General features: G+C 36.4%; 1 protein-coding gene across 1 annotated transcript in view; it reads left to right on the top strand.

Annotated features, from left to right (window-relative positions):
• Positions 1–21217, top strand: part of MACROD2 (mono-ADP ribosylhydrolase 2) — a 2162759-nt gene that overhangs the window by 2050999 nt on the left and 90543 nt on the right. The window contains exon 14 of the mRNA XM_053671340.1: positions 21099–21176. Coding sequence (XP_053527315.1) covers positions 21099–21176 — 78 coding nt within the window. The remainder of the gene's footprint in view (positions 1–21098; positions 21177–21217) is intronic.

Raw genomic sequence — 21217 nt, 5'->3', positions numbered from 1 at the left:
AATATTGTATTACATTATACACATTTTTTTTCTGTATCTTCTTTTGCAACAAGCCACAGAACTTTATGGGTATTTCTCCAAGTCATTTTGTAGATCTAATTCATCTGTTTTAAAGTTTTCATGATATTCCATAGCTTGAAAGTACTATAATGCATTCAGTGACCCCCCTATAATGAGCAAGCACTTACTTTCCACTCTAGTGCCACACAAACAAAGCTGCAGTAGGTGGCCTTGCCCGTATATTCTTATAAACAGTGCTCATATTTGAATGGGAAAGATTTCAGGAGAGTGAGTTCTGCTTAGAGTAGTACGTGTTTCTAATAAATACTGCTAAATTGCTTTGCTATAAGGCTACGACAATTTATATTTCCATCAGCAAATGTTAGTTTTGTTCTTCCTAATTTTTCTCAGTTCAATAAGATAATAAGCATTGTCTTATTTTTTTTAAAGGTCAGTATTATTATCTCAATTTTGCAGGTAACTGAGGCTGAGAAAGTTTGAGTAACTGGTCTAGTTAACCAAAAGGTAGAACCAGAATTTGGATACCAAGTCTGCCTGAACCCAAAGCCCATCTTTCTTCCATTCCCCCCTTGCTGCTTCCCACATCATGCTTTCAGAGGAGGGGCATTTCTTGCTCGGGGGTAGGATGGCGGTAGGTACAGAGCAGTTGTAGGGAAGCGTGGGAAAGCTGGCACCCAAACTAGGTGAGCGGGGCCTTCAGACTGAGACAACAGCAAGGGGAGCCAGCTTTCTTGGTTCACATCACAACCTTGATCCTAACCATGTCCTAACATACACACCACTAAAAATAAAAGCCCAACCCCTTCTGTATGTTATTCATGATCTTTCTGTATGTATTTCCATGCTTCCACATACCCTGCTCAGTAGCCCGTCTCACTTGTTGTGTCCCAAAGACCAATGGCCTGCACATTCTGCCATTGGTCTATCACATCTATTTTATTCTGGATTCAAAGATCCACTTCCAGTATTTTACCCATACATTGACCCTTTACCCCACTGTGTCCTTCTTCCCTCCCTCTCTTCCTTTTTTCCTCCTTCCTGTCCTTCCATCACAAACTATTTGAGCAAACATTTCAACTCCTACAATAATGAATTGTTCGTTCTACTATTTCTTGCAAACTTCTTGGTAAAACTTTAAAAATTATCATGTACCTTGTATAAATAGTAGTTATATACATGACATATCTACCACATTAAAATGTATCTTAAGATTAAGTACCAAGTCTCATTCATTGCTATGTTCCATACAAAGCCCAGCACAGTGACTTGTTGATTATAGGCCCTCAATAGTGGATACAGAAGTTGTAGAAAATGGGCCACTATTTTATTTTCTCTGTGCATTTTGGATTTCCTTTATTTTGGTCATTAACTTTGTAAGGAAGGAGGGAAGGAAGGAAGGAAGGAAGGAAGGAAGGAAGGAAGGAAGGAAGGAAGGAAGGAAGGAAGGAAGGAAGTTAAAATGAAACAAAACTATTTTTTAGGACTCTTATAATTCTAATATTATGGCAACTTCCCAAAAATGTTTATTACTATTATTAAGGCTCCTAATAGAGGAAATTTCCTTTCAGAATTCTCCTGTTTCAGGAGCAAATTTTCCTCAACATATCATGCAGCAAAAGCACAAAGACAAAGTCGAGCCAGAGACTTCCCTATGTATTCACTTTCAGACTTGGATATTCTTACACTGTAAGAGGACAAAATAAAATCTTCTAAGTGATAAATGTCTATAGACTATTTGCCATGGCCGAAGCTGGCTACATATGCTTTATTTCTGAAGTTTATTGGGTAATGTTTTCAAATGCTTTGATTATGTATTCATAGATTTGGATGAAGTAGGTGAAAGTAAATGAAATCATTTATCTACTTTATACTATTAAAATATTTATCTACTTTTAGCATAGTTTAAAATATTCTTACCTGGCTCTTAGGGAGCAAATAACAGGTACCTTCCAATTATACTTTCACATATATTATTTTTCCTTACAAATTAAGTGCAGCTACAATTATATATTTGTAACAGTTCAGTTATATAATATCTTGGGGTACATTTCTAAGGATTTGGTGGGTGAGGCTTAGAAACAAAATTGACCAGACTAGGATATAGTGATTACCTGGGGTGATTGTAGCCACTCTGCCCAACACCCAATTTTGGACCTAAATTTAGAGCTAGGTAGATCTAAATTAGTATGAACTTCTCTGTGACCTATTTTCAGATTCACTGACTACTACTCTTCTAATTCTATAGTGCAAGCTATGCAGCCTACAAAGCCTTAATTTATTTTGGATTTACATCACTACTGCTACATAACCTTGGGTACCTTTCTTAGTTTGTGCTTCAGTTTTCTCGGGTAAAATAGCAATAATAGTATTTATATATTGAATTGTGAAAAGTAAAAAATTAAATATATTTAAAGTGCTTAGAATATCTTCTCAAACACAGTGAAATTTCAACACATATTGGCAACCTTTTTTACATTACTGTTAATATTAAATTTATGTGCTGGTTTTAGAATTCAAACTCTTCCATGTAGGGCTCTGATATCTCACTGAATCATCACAAAATCACTAAACCTATGGACATGTGCATTAAGGCTACTGAGGCTCAATCACCTGTAGTGTTCTAAATATTTAGTAACAGGGGTGGTCCAGTACCTGACCATAAAAGTGAACTCCTTCTAGTGTACCATAGTGGCATATACCAGTTGAATTTTTAAAAACAACAGCACAAACTGAGGTGGGCTGGGTGGGCTGGGATGGGAGAAATGGACAGAAAACTGTACTTGAAAAATAATTAAATAAAAAATAAATTTATTAAAAATTTTAAAAAATTAAAATTTGTATCTATCTTGAAAAAAAATGGTAGTAAATGGTACAGGCAAGCAGAACACTTCAGAACACTACCTAGCTAACTCTGCCTTGATAGCTGGGTAGCTTGGCTTGCATACCAGCCATAGACTTTCCTTGTGTCTCTCTATAGACTCTTCTTTCTGCTTTGTTTTATTCCTGTATAGATAAGACCAAGAATGGAAACCATGTATGTCTATATTTTAGGATGATTTGTCAGCATGGCCTAATAAGAATAGTCAGGTATCTTTAAGATGAGCACACTTTTGAGAGTAATAAGGGCACAATTTATAATTATACTAGTAACAATTGGCCATATTGAGACTAGGGAAACCAAGATGTGTAATCTTCACCTTACTGAAAATGCATAAATTCTTTTCTGTTTACAAATCAAAACTATATCTCTCACTCATATTAAAAAATGTTCCTTGAATTGTGATCCCTAAAAATGTACCATTCTTAGAGTATAATTTATTCTGACTTTGCCACTTTCTTATTAATTAGTAAAAAAAAATCTTTGGAGTTATTCTTTACAATAATTCCACAGATGGTGTTCTCTAGCCAATCTGGATAGATTCAGAATATCTGTTAAGTAGGTGCTATCTGTTTTTTTTATGAGATGTCTATTGATGAGTTCAATGATTTTAAAACTTTAATATGCTTTGAAGGCAAATATACATTAATATTTCAATTAAAAACTTTTTACTGTATTTTAAAGGTATTTTTAAAGATTTGTAGAGTTAATTTTGAAGAGAACTGTTTTTGCTTCTACATAAGATATGACTTCACTAAAATCAGAGATCATGGAGTGGTTCATCTGGAATTGCACATGATCATATCTGGACTGGACACAGACACTAAACAGAGGCAAAGTGAAAGAAATCACTTTCAATTTATAAGCAACATGGGGGGGCTCTTTTTCAGATAGTTCCATGTGTAAAATTTTATGGTATCAGTCAGGGTGTTAACGAATGTTTCTTGATAAAAGAGCTCAACATTAAAAAATATTTTTAAAACTACAAGATTAGACAATGTCAGCATAGGACTCCTCAGAGCCTTTACCATGCTAACTGGCATTGAGAAGATCAAGGAGATAGCAGTGTAGGCATTTTCAACATTAATTTTCTGAATCTTAATTTTACTTTTTGTTACATTTTATTTTATAGAGAATATTTTCAAAAGCTAACAAAATACAATTTTGGAAACAATTCCACATCCTATCCAAAAGAATTAAAGAACATAAAATGTTTATTTCAATAAATCATACTATTATAAAACAAAATTAGCAATGGTAAAATTATTTTAAAAAACAAAGTCTGAGTTTCTTAAATTAATGGTGGCACAATGTCATTGAGGAAGCATTCTCTGAAGTTTCAGAAAAGAATGCAGTTTATCATAGTTTTTGACAACAGATTTTCATGTATAGAAATGTGTTGTCCTTCCTCATTCCTGATGATGTTTGCTGCCATCTATTCTTCTCACCACTCCCCCCAGGGAGTTATAGTTCTTAAAACAGAGAAAAAGAAAGACAGAGAAAGTCTCTGAACTGCTGCATTACTTAACAACAACAACAAAAGGAATAATTATCTAGCTAAGAGCAAAAACTGGCACATTTTAAATCAAATATAAAGGCCAGGTTTCTAGTAAGTGTTGATGGCATTTAATGGAAAGTTTGTCTTCCCATTTCATTTAGAAGTTGGCCGTGATACTTTGCACAAGATATGTCAGATTGAAGTGGAAAGGCAAATAGGTTATTTTCCTCAGTCAGAGGGATAGTAACACTCACATGTGCGCATACACAGAAACAACACATGTGTATGTGCCCATGTACATGTGCACGCACACCCTGTTCTGAGATTCAATGCAAATCTGTGTAAGACATTTATCCCAGCTTGGTCTATGATTTATGATGTTTCTCTGATACTTGGAGACTCATAAGAATCTAAGACTTCCAAAAGACATATTTCAAATGACATAAAACTGCTTCAGTTTACTTAAACCATCCATCAATGTTATCTAACTAAGCCGACCACATTTTGAAGCAGAATCAATTACTAAATATTCACTCAATAACTCTGTCCTAGCCATTTAATGAGACAAACATTCCTGTCAACCTCTTCCTCAGAACAGACAATTAAGACCTTTAGACCACATCAAGCACTAGGCACTGAGTTTCTTTAAAAAATCTGTCTTTTTAGTTTCAGGAAAATAAACAACCATCTTCTCTAATTCTGCATATGGGAGTTTTCTACTTTCTGGAACTCCTTATAACCAGAAGCGCTGCTGTAGATCAGTCTAGAGAAGTTGGACCTGCAGTTACTTACTTATTACCGAACACCGACGTTCACCACAGTCACAATGGGGAGCTCTCGTGGACCCTTCCACACATACATCTTCCTCATCTTGACAATACTCTTTATCAAGGGTCACAGCCCCTTAACCAATTCTTCCCCAGTGCTTCCTCCAAGGTTAAGCCAAAAGAGAATATCAAACTTTGCTTCAATTTTATTCCCTGAGACCATGTCTCCTAAATTTACAAGTGTCAATTTTTCTATCTCCACTAAATACTTTTTCCCTCCTCCTGCATAATGGGTCCCCTCTCAGAACCACACTTCCTACTCAACAATGTCCCCTTTTTATCAAGTAGAAAGAAACCAGGAATTCACTTGTGGTTTGTATGGTGACCGTATGCCCTGGGGTTTTAACTATAATTATCTCTCCAAAAATTCCATCTTCTTATCAGACAACAGAATGGGATTTCTGGGAGGAAAGTAATTTTTAAAAAAAGAAAACCTCTTTCTGACCATAGACTATCACCTCTTGGTAAGCTAAATTTCAAATGGTTGTTTAATAGAGTTAATTAACAACAAAAATGGATGCATGGAATGTCAATGAATAATAATAATAAAAGACATAGTGCTTTAAAAAATAAATAAATAAATTTGGCTCTTGTCCCCATGAGTATTTTGCAATGTTTTCAGAAAAAATAAACAGAGAGATCAAAACATAGTTATTATATTTCTCTTCTTCATTCTCAAAACATCTTTTCTGTCATGTCATGTTTGCTAATTTATTTTTCTATGTTGAAAATCCTTTCAGCAGTAATAAAGAAAGGATGTGTACTAAGAACTTTATTCACAGATCCTATAGTTGTGTTGAATAATAATGTCAATTTTTAATGATTAATAATGCCCAAGTATTATCTTATTTAATATTTCAATGACTACTTGAGATGGAATATATGTTAGGCAATGCTAGCTACTATAATGCAAACATCCATCTTATACAGAGAAAGTTATTTTCTTACATAATATAATCCACAGTGAAAGGTCATATTCCATGCAGTCATTAAGGGACTTAACATGAGAAACTCTTGTGAATTTTAATGTGTGGTCCCCGAAGTTGTCTTGAGCCTTAACACCCAGTCAGAAAATAGGATGGACAGAGAAAGGGTTGCACGGAAGGTTTTTATGGCCAGATCTACAAGTGGCACACATCATTGCTCTCTTCCCGTCGGGCCAGGACTCCGTCAGGGCCCCATCTGACTGCAAGCTCCTCCTTCATGTGAGACTAAGATAAGGGAAATGGGTTTGAACAATTACTCAGTTTTTGAGTTTTGGGTTTTTTTTTTCAGAGATGGGAGGTAGTATTTTTTCCCCCTTGAAGGTGAAAATAAAGCAACCAAGACTCAGCCTGGGTAACTTGCCCAGGGATACCTACACAAGTATCGAGGGCTAGAGAATAGGCTTGAGCTTTGAATTTTTGAAAAATAAATCATTAAATACCACCTATCTCTGCATTTTGTTTTTTCCCCATGCCATGAGTTGGCTCTGATCACATACACACCTTATTAAGTCTTTGTGGGATGTCAGCTAATCACACAAGGAAAAAATAAATGATAAATACTTGTTGGTTTTGTTTTACTCTTATGTAAAGGACAATAGTATGTTTTAGGTTGTCTGCTATTTTTTTAAAGTAAATAAAGCCTAGAACTAAATGATAATATATTTAGATTTTTGCATTCTGTGCTTTATATCAGAATCACTCTATAATTTTTTATGATTTTTTATTCTTTATATCCTTTCTTACTTCAGAATCATATTCAAAGTGGTTCCCACTTGTCATGAACAGCAGGGTCTTTATATAAGCTAATAAATATGAAAGTGTCACAAAGGAGGCTATAATATAACTCTGATTCATGAATTTGCTTATTGGTTTTCCCTGAGGCATATATCATATTATATTTGGTCTAAGATTTCACGTACTCACGTGTTATACAGGCAGCTGGTTTTAATAAGTCCAAGGTCAAGTGTATATGTTTTAACCCTATATGAATCAGCTAACCTTATATAATTGAAGCTCATGGTTATATTAATGCCATATTTGAATATGACCTCATTTCAAAAATAAAGTAAAAAGTGACAGCTCCTAAGGTCTACTGATATTACCAGACAAAATAAAATAAACAAATTACAGCTCACTCCTTCTTGAATTCCTATAAAGCCTTTACATTTCCTCAAAACAAAATGCAAAGACCTAACTAACTACAACCTGTAAGGTACAGCCTTAGAGATTCTCTCATCCCTCCTTCTCTACCTCACAGCATCCTCTTCCTCACTGTGCCTCAGTTGCATCCCAGTGTTCTCTGCTCATGTTTTTAGGTAGAACCCTGCTCCACTAAACCTCCATCTCCTCCCCCTATTCTTTACTTCATAACACAGCTACCTGTAACTATGTGAACCTACTTTTCCTTTTGCATATTTATCTTTTGTCCATCTCCCTCCACTATAACTTAAGTTTCTGGGGGTAAGGGACAGTGCCTGAGTTGTCCATCATTGTATCCCTAGTGATTAGTGCATAGCAGGGCCTACAGAAAAAGTCATTTAAAATGTATCAGTGTTTATTATGATTATCAACAGATATTTATGAGGTTTTAACATTTTGTAAGACCTTCTGCAATATGAAGAAAAAATATATTCTTGCCCTCCAAGGGGTTTACAATCTAAATGGAAAAAATCCAGGTGTGTGTTACATAGCTAATATCAACAACAGCAATAATGATAGCAGCTGATATTTATCTAGCCCTTATTATATATCAGGTTCTAGTCTAAGAATTTTATGCTTTCACTCATTCTACTCTAATATATAATATAAATAGGATATCATTCCACTCTATAGAGAAGCATAGTAAAGCACAGAGTTATAAGGTAAGTGACCTGAGGCCACAAAGCCAGGACGCAAGATAGCTAACAAGAGAGAATGGCAAATACCAGAGAAGGATTATACTGAAACCTATTAAAGGTGCTTGGGGTCAAGGAGTATCTCTGGTCTGAAATTTAGGAAGACAATATGAGATTTGAGCTGGAACCTGAAAGATGTGCTAACATAATGAAGTAGAAAGTAGCTATTCTTGTTAGAAAGAAGAAAATCCATGAAACATTAGAAGCAAGACATCAAAACTTATTTTAGGTACAATGAATAGATCCAGGTGGCTTAAACACTGGACCCATCCGTCCACTCATTAATTAGTCACTAACTCGGAGCCCTGATTATAGAGAAGGCTAAAAAATTTGGGTCAAATCAACATAAAGCAAAAATTTTCAAGCATTGGATATTGTTTGGGTGTAAGTAGTTTTTAGTGTGGTAGTTTTTAACAAATTTATCATTCTCTTTTTTCTTCTAATTCTTTCTTAGAACATCCTCTCTCTAATTATAACTAATTAGACTCTTTTCATTCCCTGCCATTTCTATTAGCATTTGTAGATGCTTCCTATTAGTCTAATGTGATTTTCTAGTTTCTGATAAACCACTCTTTGGAAAGTTACAATTTCCCATCCTCATAACTCTGGCCTTCAAGCATGTCATTAATTATTTGTATAAGTCGGGCTAATGCTAAATTCTCTAGGAGAGCACTGTCCAACAGAAATAAATGTGAACTACCAATGAGAGTCACATGTAATTAAATTTTCTAATAGCCATATTAAAAAAGGAAAAAACAAGCAAAGTTGTCTTAATAATATATTTTATTGAGCCAATATACCCAAAATATAAAAATTTCAACATATAATCAATACGACAGTTATTGATGAGATATTTTACATTCCTTTTTTTTGTACTAAGTCTATGAAACCCAGCACATATTTTACCATTCTAGAACATGTCATTGAGACTGACAATATTACAAGGACTCACTGGCTATATGTGTCTGGGAGTAATGTAGGACAGTGTCTAAAACTAGCTTGAGAGGAATACATTATAGCAATGGTTTATTACTTTTAGTTGTAAGTCTTTATTCTTTAGGAGCTCTTGCCTGCAGAATTTGATGCAAGCGCAATGCTATAACCTGGGCCTTCCTTGATGCTTAAACAGGGTTTTGTTTTGTTTTGTTATACATGTCAAGCTTTAAGTATTTTTCAGATTTTTAAACACTAAGATTAAGTATATGTAATGTTCAGGTGGGGATGCTCTAAAAAGGGGCTCTCACCTCCTCACATATGATGGGAGTCTCCACAGATTCAGCCACTCTAGAGCTTTGTGTCCTTCCTTAGCATGTGTAGGATGGGTCCCCACTGCAACAGAAAACACATAGGCAGTTCAAATGAGGATACTTATTTTAAAAGTTCTAATTTAAGTGAAAGCTGACTTAGATAGAGAAAAGTAATGCACACAGAAGGGCTTTGGTTAACAAATTCATTATATTTTAGTGTAGTTCTCCAAGTGGTCTCTGGAGCAGTAGGATCAGCATCTTCCAGGAACTTGTTAGAAATGCAAATGCTCAGGTCTCACCCCAGATCTATGCAATCAGAAACTCTGGGGGAGGGCCCAGAAGTCTGAGTGCTAAAAAGCCCTCCTGGGTACCCTAAGATTTAAGAACTGCAAAGTATGGGGAAGCAGTGAGTGAGGTTTGCAAAGAGAAAAAATATTATTTTCACTCTTCCAATAAGATTCGTCATAGGATCTCATGACCTAGCCAGTGTTAATAATGCAATTAAAATCCACTTTTGTAAGAAAAATATTAATGAATTTCACCAACGTAATGTTGAGCAAAAGACACCAGACATGCAATTCATATTCGACAAAGGGGGCAGTAACATAAAATGGAGTAAAGATAGCCTCTTCAGCAAATGGTGTTGGGAGAACTGGACAGCTACGTGCAAAAAAATGAAACTTGAGCACCAACTTACACCATACACCAAAATAAATTCAAGGTGGATAAAAGACTTAAATATAAGCTGTGACACCATTAAAGTCCTAGAGGAGAACATTGGCAAGAAAATCTCAGATATTCCACGCAGCAACATTTTTACGGATATGTCCCCTAGAGCAAGGAATATAAAGGAAAGAATAAACAAATGGGATCTCATCAAAATAAAAAGCTTCTGCATGGCTAAAGAAAACAGTATTAAATTAAAAAGACAACCAACTGTATGGGAAAACATATTTGCCAATGATACCTCAGACAAAGGTTTAATCTCCAAAATATACAAAGAACTTACACGACTCCACTCTAGGAAGACATCGAACCCAATTAAAAAATGGGAAAAGGACTTGAACAGACACTTCTCTGTTCAAAGAGGACATACAGAATATCCAGAGACACATGAAGAGATGCTCAATATCGTTAGCTATCAGAGAGATGCAAATTAAAACCACAATGAGATACCACTTTACACCAGTCAGGATGGCTATAATAGACAAAGCAACAAACAACAAATGTTGGAGAGGGTGTGGGGAAAAGGGGACCTTAGTTCACTGTTGGTGGGATTGCAGACTGGTACAACCATTATGGAAAACAGTATGGAATTTTCTCAGAAAAATAAAAATTGACCTGCCTTTTGACCCAGCAATTCCACTGCTAGGATTATACCCCAAGAATCCTAAAACATCAATTTCAAAGAACCTATGCACCACAATGTTCATAGCAGCACAATTTACAATAGCCAAGAGTTGGAAGTAACCTAGGTGCCCATCAGTAAATGAATGGATCCAAAAATTGTGGTACATATACACAATGGAATTCTATGCAGCAGAGAGAAAGAAGGAGCTACTACCTTTTGCAACAACATGGATAGAACTGGAAAGCATTATGCTGAGTGAAATAGGCCAGGCATTGAAGGACAAATACCATATGATCTCACCTTTGACAGGAAGCTAAAGAATAAAACAAACAAGCAAAGAGGATAAAAACAAAGACACTGAAATAGAGTACAAGTGGGCAGAGACCAGAGGGGAGAGGGAAGGGAACTTAAGGGGAAAAAGGGGGAGGGATTTTGAGGAACAAGTATGAAAGACACAGAGATGAGGACTGGGGGCAGGGGGAATGGGAGGAAGGGGGGAGACCGGGCGGTGGGGTGGAGTGGGATGGGAGAAATAGATTTAAAAAAATGTACTTGAAAAGTAACTAAATAAAATTTAATATAAAAAAAGACACCAGACATGAAAAAGCACATATTGTGTATAATTCAATGTATAGAAAGTCTGAAAACAGAACAGTTAACTGATACAGGTTGTTGGGGGCCAGAGGGGCGATTTTTGGAGCGAGGGTACTGCCTTGAAGGAGGGATGACAGGGCTCCCAGAATGCTGGTGTGTTCTGTTTCTTGAACTGGTGCAGGTTATATAGAAGTGTTCAGTTTGTGATAATTTACCAAGGTGTACACACGAAATTTTAGAAATCCTACTTTAAGTGAAAGTTGACTTATACACAGAAAAGAAATGCATGTAGATGGGCTTTAGTTATCAAATTCAATTATTTTAGCTTTACTTTTCTGTATGTTTATCTTCAAGGAAGAGTTATGAATTCATATCTTTTACAAAAATTATGAATGCAACTCTTTGAGAAAGTATTTAGTAACATAAATAACATGACCTGTAATTCGGCAGCCCCTCGCCTATTACTCCTTTTAAATAACAAATCGAGATTTCCCCTTAAGGTGACTCCTGTTAATACTTCTCAGGGTTATAGAATCAACATGAGCTGCCTCCATGCTCTCGTGTCTTTTATTTAGTTAAGTCTTTCTCTCCCTCTTGATCTCTGCTCAGTGTCATTCTTTTCTTTTTCTCAACTGGCTTCAGACCCATTTCTAGCAATTGATTATCAAGTCATTACAATGAAATGGCTTCAAGCAGGATCCTTCCAAAGAGATCTAAAATATCCCTGAAGATAAAAGTTTCCAAGTCACAAAGAACGAAATGCTTCCTGGGAACAATGAGAGGACAGGGTAGATATTTTTGAACTGATGGTTTTATCTGGTGTTTCATTACATCTAACAACAGACGGCCATAGGGCCATCAGCTTCATCTGCTAACACAGTCATCCTGATAAGATGTGTTACCTCAGCATGACGCAGGGAGCAGTAGAATAGTGTGTGTGAAACAAAGGGGCAGGGGATGTGATGCTGCCCTCAATAGGAAGGATGCAGTGTTCCAGACAAAAGTACTACTGACCTAAAGTGTTTGCTGATTCTATTTGCAGTGGAGCTTTATCACATAAAGTCACAAAAAACAAGGTGATCACAAACGCGTATTTGAGGATTTTTCCATCCCAGCATAATAAACTTTTTGGATCTATTACAGCAAACCTGCTTCTCATTCTTTCAACCAATACTAGAACATCAGAGTTTGTTGATTATTAAACTACTTACACTATTTTTTGAAACTTATCAACACAGTTCTCTACTATAAACAGAGCTTATATTCCACCACTGTACCCTGCTATTGCTGCAAGGCTGTTATTATTGTTATTGTTGTTGTTTTTGTTCAGATTGAAATATTTACATGTTTTTAGCAAATAGTGACTTAATTCCCCTCGCTACTACCCTGCCATCCCAGGCATACCTGTGGGCTCCAGGATGTTGCCCCACTGCTGTGGACATCCCACTCTGATTGGCCAACTCTAACACTAATTATCGAATGTTAGACTATTGCCCCAGACTCCTTTATCATTTGTATTCATGCTATTCAAACACTGGCTTGATGCAGTTTAAAGGCTGATGAAAACTGACTCAAGAGAATTGGAACAGAGAAGGACAACCTTACGTTTAGGGAAGAACTCATTTCCAAATCTAGTTTGAGACTTTGTTTTGATGTACAACAGGAATACTAGTTTGAATAGCTAACATTCAAAAGTTAAATAAATCATTCAAATGGCCATATGCACAAATGCATATGTCAGTTTTATGGACAGAATGTTTGTTTCCCCCAAAATGCAAATTTCATATGTTAAGCCCAGCCAATATGATGGTATTTGGAGATGGGGCCTTTGGGCAGTAATTAAGGTAAGATTAGGTTTTGAGGGTGAAACCCTTGTGGTGGGATTAATGTCATTATCCCTCTTCTTAGAGGAAGACACCCTGGCTGGTGTAGCTCAGTGGTTAAGTGATCGCCTGAGAATCAAAGGGTCACCTGTTTGATTCCTAGTCAGGACACATACCCAGGTTGCAGCCAGATCCCCAATGGAGGGCATGTGAGAGGCAACCACACATTGATGTTTTTCTCCCTCTCTTTCTCTCTCCCACCCCCTCTCTAAAAAACAAAAATAAATAAGAGGAAGAGAATGTGGGCGGTGAGGTAGGTGGCCAGGACAGGGGAGAGTTATGGGGGATGGAATGGGGTCAACCATAATAACAACTATGACAACTATGGGGTCAGTAATTGAACAATAATTTTTAAAAAGAAGAAGAGAAAAAGAGATCTCAATTTCTGTCTCTCCACACATACACACTGAGAAAAGGCCAGGTGAAGATGGAATAGCAAGGCATCCTTCTGAAAGCCAGTAAAAGGGCCCTTACCAGAAACTCTGTCGGCCTGTATCTTTCTTACCTCCAGAACCATGAGAAAATAAATTTCTGTTGTTTAAGTCACCTCATCTATGCTATTTTGTTACGGCAGCCTGAGCAGACTAATACAGTCAACGATTGCATAGGAAAATCTATAGTAATGATGTCTAGAACTTATAGTTAAACCTTGTCTAAATTAGTAGTAGATTAAAATGAAATTTTTCTAGAAATAGAAAATAACACTTTTAAGTTAATCTCAGTGTACTTCCCAAGGTCCTCATAAGGTAGTATTGTACAGTACTTTGTTTTTAATACATTTTTCTCAGTTTATGAGGTAAAACATTGCCCTCATCATACAAATGCCTCTATACACCCCATTTCCTGTAATGCCACATGTCACCTGATTTTTTTCCCCAGCGGGGTCGTTGTTGAAAGTGAAATTTACTGAACTGGTTTTATTCTGCATGACCAGGTGGTTCCCCTCTTTAACTTTCTCTAAGTTTCTCAGTCCCGTATCTTTTAATCTGCGCACAGGCTTCATGAGGATTCTGAATATTTGAAATGTCTAAAGGGGCGGGGGGTTGAAGGGATTGAAAGGGATGCTATACTTCTCAAAATAATATTTATGGAAAACAATATTTTACAAATGTTTAAAGTATATATAGACATTGTAATTAAATAAGAACTTTCCAGAACCACAAAGCAAGTGAGTCATACCCCTTTTTGTTATCTTTTTTTTTATCCTCACCCAAGAACATTTTTCATTGCTTTTTGAGAGAGAGGAAGGGAGAAAGAAAAGTTGACACAAGAGTGAAGCATCGATAGGTTGCCTCCCATACATGCCAGACCGGAGACCACAGGCACCCAGACTAGGGATCAAACCTGCAACTTAGGTATGTGCCCTGACCAGGAATTGAACCTGCAACCTTTCAGTTATGGGAAGACACTACAACCAACTGAGCCACAATGGCCAGAGAGAGTCATTTTAACTCTTTTTAATTATGCAGAAGTGACACATACTGGATTATGTAAAAGTGACACCCGTTGAGGTCATCTCAGGTGGCAGAAAAATCAGACAGTGAGAAACCTTTTTGTAGCTTCATAAACTGGATCATTTATTTGGAAGGCACAATAGTTCAAGCAGCTTTGGAAACTCAAAACTTCAACAGTCATCTGTTCAACAGGTATCTCAGATTTTACCCTCTTTTCCTCTTTCTACTCTTACAGTGCTACCAAGTAACTATTTATGAATCATTGTTCTACTCCATCCATGGCTTGTGCTTGTTCCTTTTGCTTTCAGTGAATCTCTGTCTTTACACTACTCTATACTTTAACATTTCTTTGTAAATGTTACCACCAAATGCTCTAAAACAAAGGAGTTAATGGATTCATTCATCATAATAGAATATTAATTCTCTACTGGCAGGTGGAACTCTCCTGATAAGCTACCTTAGTGTCTGTTGGCCAACCTATAGGTGATTGCCCAGGGCTCCTTCCTCACCAATAATCTGGCTCCAGCTCTCAGAGTTACATGGCACATAACATGACAACCTCTTTCATGTCAAGTAGCAGACACTTTTCCCAATATTTCCTAATAAAAGGCAGCATGGTTAAAGAATCAGGAAAGTAGGATGAGCACACATTTTTGCTACTAAGTGGGAGACTTAGTGGGAGGTTAGTGACTATCTTGGTTGTCTTAGTTTGGGTTCTTCAAAAGCAAATCCTAAGAGAAGGATGTGGGTGCAATTGGTTTATTTGATAAGTGATCCCAGGAAACACAGGTGAGGGATGGGAAGTGAGACAGGGAAGGGAGGACAGCCAATAGACAGTAAGCAGGTTACTGCTGAGGGGCACTGGGGTGCCATTCCTCTTAGAGATGTTTAGAGTACATTCAGCATTGGCTTCCTGAGGGGTGAGAAAACTTGGGTTTTTCCCCCTGAATCCTTTGGGAGTCAGGAGTCGGGCAGCTTTGGGGTACTCCTGGCTCATCTGGAGCAAGAACACTGTTATTCAGAGTCTCAGAAATCATCTTATCTCCTGAAATCACCTGCTGCAATCTCAGGGATTGTCTAGTGGAATATGGGTGGGCCACTATTTGCAGTAAATTTAACTGACATAAATTGTTTCTGTTCTAGCTATCTAGCTCTAGAGACATCTATCACCTCTAGATCTCACATGGGAGTGGGCTGAGAAGAAGTCACAGAAGGGAGAGTGGAGTTAATCTAGTCTTGGGACACCCAGCACAACAATGTAGGGTTATTTAGAATGGCTGGAAATTGAATTCACTGAATTTCTGATAAAAGAGGCAATAGTAAAATATCTTGTAGTAGATCCATATAATGAACCACTTGACAGCCATCAAAATTATAGAATTATATTCAATAGCATGTGCAAAAGTTGAAGGAAAAAAAGAGAAAAAAGTAAACACATCCATTTTCATTTGCATGGGTTTGTGGATTCTTCTAGGTGGGAAGAACAAATAGGTGCTAGTGAGCAGTCACCCACATCTTTGAGACTCACATAAAATGAATGACTCTCGGAAAGAGTTCAAATGCTTATCTGAGTATCCACAAATGTCTCATCACTTGGGAAAAACGACTTATGTTTCCTTCCAGTGGGGTGGGCTATGTCTCACACCTTGAGGACTGCAGGAAGTTCCTGGGTCCAGGCAGCACGAGGTCCTGGTACCTCAGCTGCTCTTTCCAACCACCCAGCTGAAAACAGCATGAGTCCAGAAGGTGAAGCATTGGTAAATCTGGAGACAGATTCTACTTTCTCAACTTCTCCCTGAAATGAAATAACTAAGAAATAGTTCTTTAATAGTTGCCAGCTCCTAGGTTATAACCCTGCTCAGAGTTAGGGGCAAAAAGCCCTCATCAGTTACTTGGAGAAGGTCCACTCAGTAGTACAGTCACAAAAAAATTCATTATCAAATGGAATTAAATCAAAGTTTAAATAAAACACTTGTATTTTTCCTGATTTAGAGATGAACCCTTAACAGAATTTCAAGTCAGTTCATACTTAGAACCACAGTTACTTTTCATGCCTCTGGCCTGGTCAGATTTTTTTGATGTCAAGAGAGCCTCAGATGGGAGGACTAGCAAGGCAGAGGGAGGCAAGAATAGAAAGGAATCAGAAGGATGGAAGTCAAGGATAGCAGGTCACAGACAACCAAAACAAGAGCAGATTTGCCTTTGTTTACTTTGCCAAAGGGGAAAAATTAACTTGATGGAAAGGGTAATTAAGCAATTCTTTTTCCATCATGGTTCAGCCCGGCTTTATATCCAGCTGTTCTGCTTTACATGGTGATGATTCTTCCTCAAATTTCAAATTTAATGATGGCCAGTGTGGCACCGAAGTCACATGGTACTGCTCCCCCCACTGCTAAGCTTTATTTTATAAATAAAGTGAGAACTGTCCAAGTGAGGTAGGCGATAATGAGGGAAGCCTGAAAATGTTTACAGAGAAGTGTTTCCTACAAAGAGAACTTGAACAGATCCACAGATTAGCATTATAAGGTATTTGAGAGAGATTATCTGGCTCAAAACCCTCAGTTCTTACAAGTAGAAACTGAGATTAGGTAAAGGGAATGGGTTTTGCTAGATTTATAATCCCACTCCCAAGCCACTGCCCACCCCAACATAACTGATTTTTCTTATCTGCTCATATTTTCAAATAATAGCCTACAGATAAATATCTCCTCCAATGTAGGAATGAGCTGGTTTGCACATATTTACTGTTTGATATTTGAAATATGTTAGTGGTGCATGATGCTAGTTTTCCTAGCAGCATCTCAGAGACTGTTAGTACCTGAATTCAATAACTCCGGGAATGACTGGCCACATTTCAATGGGGGTTAATGAGAGCATACTGAAGACAAATGACTGGCCATAGCTCATCAGGCCTCCCAGCATTCAAGGCAATGTATTATTGTCCTGGGACCAAGTTACTTCTCAGGTAAATATAGTTTAGCCTCGTATGTCCAGCTTCATGTGACCAAGCACAGTTCAGATCATGGCCATCTGAATACTCTGGGACCTCATTACAGGATCTATTTTTCCTATACAGATGCATAGTCACTGCAGAGATTTGATGAGACCAGAATTGGTTGTGGAGACTCCAGGTTACTGTGGACAAGGACACTTTGCAGATAAAGGAAAAACTATGGTATTCTCATTGCTTCACATACTATGCCAGTGATTCAAATAAAACAGGGCAGGAAAAATGTTTTGCTTGGTATATTTGAATCAGTTTACAAAAATCAAAGAAAATCCAGGTGATTGTGTTTCTGTGCAACTTGTACATCAAGCTAAGGTACTCATGTATGTATGTTTACATGTTACAGGGGGATAATATTTTATATGTAGGTGTTTTATATAACATTTACTATTTTGTTCAGACTCATTAGCACTTTTACACCAAAATAACTTCCTGCCAGTACTTTGTCATCAGGGGCTACCTCTCTTACTAGGTGGTTCCTGTATACCTCCTGGCTTAAATGTCTTCAAAGACAGTTAATTACCCATGCAATTTTTTACGTTACAGTCAACTCTAACTCTGTTTCTTGTGAGTTCAAGTGTCTTCTTCATTTATTGAACATATCTCCATATTTTTTGTCTATTTCCTCAAGCCAAATCTACCTTAAGAACTCAAGAATTGCCATTCTTGGTAATGGAGTAGGCATCAAGTTCCATAGCTAGCTCCTCAATGATAGTCCTAGAAATTTTTTGTAAGATGACAGTGTCACTGGCATTAGGGTATGAATGTCTAGTCATTTTTAACCTTGTTGGCATCGTGGCCCCCTGTGAGAATAAGATGGGAGCTATCTCCTCCCAGAAAAATGAACATATGAATGAATCCATGCACACATTTTGCATATTATTTGAAAAAAATTTGTGAACCCTTAGAGTGTATTCAGAAATCCCCTAGGGTTAAGAACTTTTGTTGTAAGAGGATATTTTTGAAAGAAATCACATATATTTTGATTTATGGTTTAGATATGTTTATTAAAAATTCAATAGCTTCATCATTTATCATCACAGGTTAAATCTATACATGTATTATATGAGTTTGTGTGGACATGTGTAATTGCATTAAATATAACCTATTTTTTGACTCTGGCTGGCTAGTTCATTTGATAAGAGCATCATCCCAATATGCCAAGGTTTCAGGTTCAATCCCAGGCCAAGGCCCATACAAGAATCAACCAATGAATGCATAAACAAATGTAACAAAAAAGTACCATTTCTTTCTCTCTTTCTCTCTCTCCTCCTCCCTCCCTTTCTCTCTTTCTCTGTCAAATTAATAAATTTTAAAAAGCCTACTTTTTGAAATTTCTGTTTTATGTTTTTCTTGTTTTAATCTATTTTAAATTTTCTTTTAAAACTTTTTCAACTTTCTAAATGAGATTTTTTTAATTTATGAAAGTATTTATTATTTATTCTTGTTAATCTTAAAAGATAACCTAGCTTTAGAATATTAGCTTGACTATTGGATTTAATATTTGCATTTGAAAAACATTATCTAATAGGATATTAACCTTAAAGACTTTGAATGTCAGACTGTACATATAAATTTAATTCCAGTTCTCTGCTATTAAAATAACATCTAGTGAATCTCAGAATTAGGTGATTACCCTACTTTTTTTTTAACATTGCCACATGATAATTTTTAGAATTAACTAAAATGTGAATCCAAAGTGCTGCAAAAATTTACTATGTCCAAGTATATTTTTTCATGATCATTTATAGAGCATTCATGGAAATAATAAGTTTTTTTTAGTGACCATATATATTGGGTATATTTCCTTTCCTTGTCATTATAAATAATTTTGTATGCAATGTAGTGCAGCATTACTAGATACTGAATTTTACCATTTTTATAAACAAGTAAAACTAAAACACTCTTAAAATTAAAATTTGGCCTGATCCAAATAGTAACTTTTTTAATCATTGTTTATTTTCAGTGTTAATGTGGAAAAAGTATTCAAACAATAGATTCAAAATTAAAAAGCCATATTTTAATGGGAGCTGGTTTAAAATAATTTGACATGAGTGCAGTAACAGTTTGGAAAATGTGTCTATGCTTAGTTTTGCTTCCAAATTTGGATTTTGAAACTTATTGTCAGTCTCAGAAAGAAATAAGAAGCTGTGCAGATAATTAAACATTTGCCTTGGGGGAATTATTTGAAGGTAATTAAAACCATACACTTTGGGTGTATACTTGCTTCACTGGTTATTAAATCTGAATCATGTGTTAACTCTGCAGATTTCACATTTGTCCATCAAATGCTGTTCATAGTATGTTTGAGAAACAAATTTGCTCAAATATTCCAAACTAAGCTATCCAAAGGTGTCTCCTACTTTGTGGAGTGAGAAAGAAGAGAGGGAAAGGACAATAAAGAATGATTTATTTTAGATTCCAACTAGATCTGCTCTGTTAGGGAACTCAAATGCAACTGAGCAGTATGAACTCAGTAGAGAGCCCATTTGTAAGTTATAGAGGTGCCGTTCTATCCTCCCCAGTTTTCTTCATGGCACATGTGTGTAAGATTAGCTCATGGGGTTTTTTATCGTTGGATTATCATCATTTCAGCTGCATGAAAAATGTCCACTATACTAAAACCTGTATGAAGGCAGAAATTTGGCATCTTGTTTACAATAGACTCTGCAGAATCAAGAACAGGGTCTGGCATCCAGCAGTCCCTTAATCAATATTTGTAGAATAAATGAAAGACCCATTTTTTATTTTCCTGCTGACCAACTCACATGCTCTTTATGATGGTGTTTTAAGAAGCCTCCAGAGAGGCCTCAAATTTCTAACAGGGGGTCCTTTTCAGCTTTACAAGAGTACACAGTCATAGGAAACCTTTTAGCCACTGTTAAGTGTATCATGTAAACTTATGCTGATCCCATACTTAAATGTGCTAAACAAGAGTGAAGATGAAATTGCACAGAACAGAAGGTTTGCATCTGCCCTTTGCTATTGTTTTACTGGTAGACTTCCTAAGGAAGGTATTACTACTGAATTTCAAATGTCTACATCTGGCTTTTTCAAGGACTCAAGCCTCTCCTATACTAACAACTACAGTAATGGAAACATTAAGAACATGAATATTAGATATTCCTTTAATATTCTCTATTTTTGTCTTCCTTTCATATTCTCTTGCACAATTCTCCTAAAATTTTCACTGATGCATAAAGCCTGCTTATATTTCTTCTTTGTTTCAAAAAAAAAGTCCCAACCAACTTTACTGTCTTTATCTTGCAAACTTTGTGGTAACATCTCATGTAGCTTTTTCAGGAAAGTGTATTTTTGGTGAAAATATTTAAATATTATATTGGTATTTTAAAAATTATAAATTCTATCTCCAAACACAAATCATGTTAGTACTGGAAGCCACTCTATGTCCTGGTTGAAAATGCTGACTAGATGTTTTACTTGTTTCTTGTGTCAGAATCTGCAAAGGATGACAATATTACAAAAGGCAGTGAGGTAACAGATCATGCTGTGTGTGACCAAGATAATCCTAATGGTAAGTAATGAGGTCTTTTTTCAGTGTTTTTCTACTTAAGA

The sequence above is a fragment of the Artibeus jamaicensis genome, unplaced genomic scaffold (genome assembly GCF_021234435.1).
Source record: "Artibeus jamaicensis isolate MK-2021 breed Jamaican fruit bat unplaced genomic scaffold, CSHL_Jam_final contig_685, whole genome shotgun sequence".
NCBI classification, from domain to species: Eukaryota; Metazoa; Chordata; class Mammalia; order Chiroptera; family Phyllostomidae; genus Artibeus; species Artibeus jamaicensis.
Note: the sequence above shows the minus strand (reverse complement) of the source record. Positions and strands in the feature narration are given on the sequence as shown.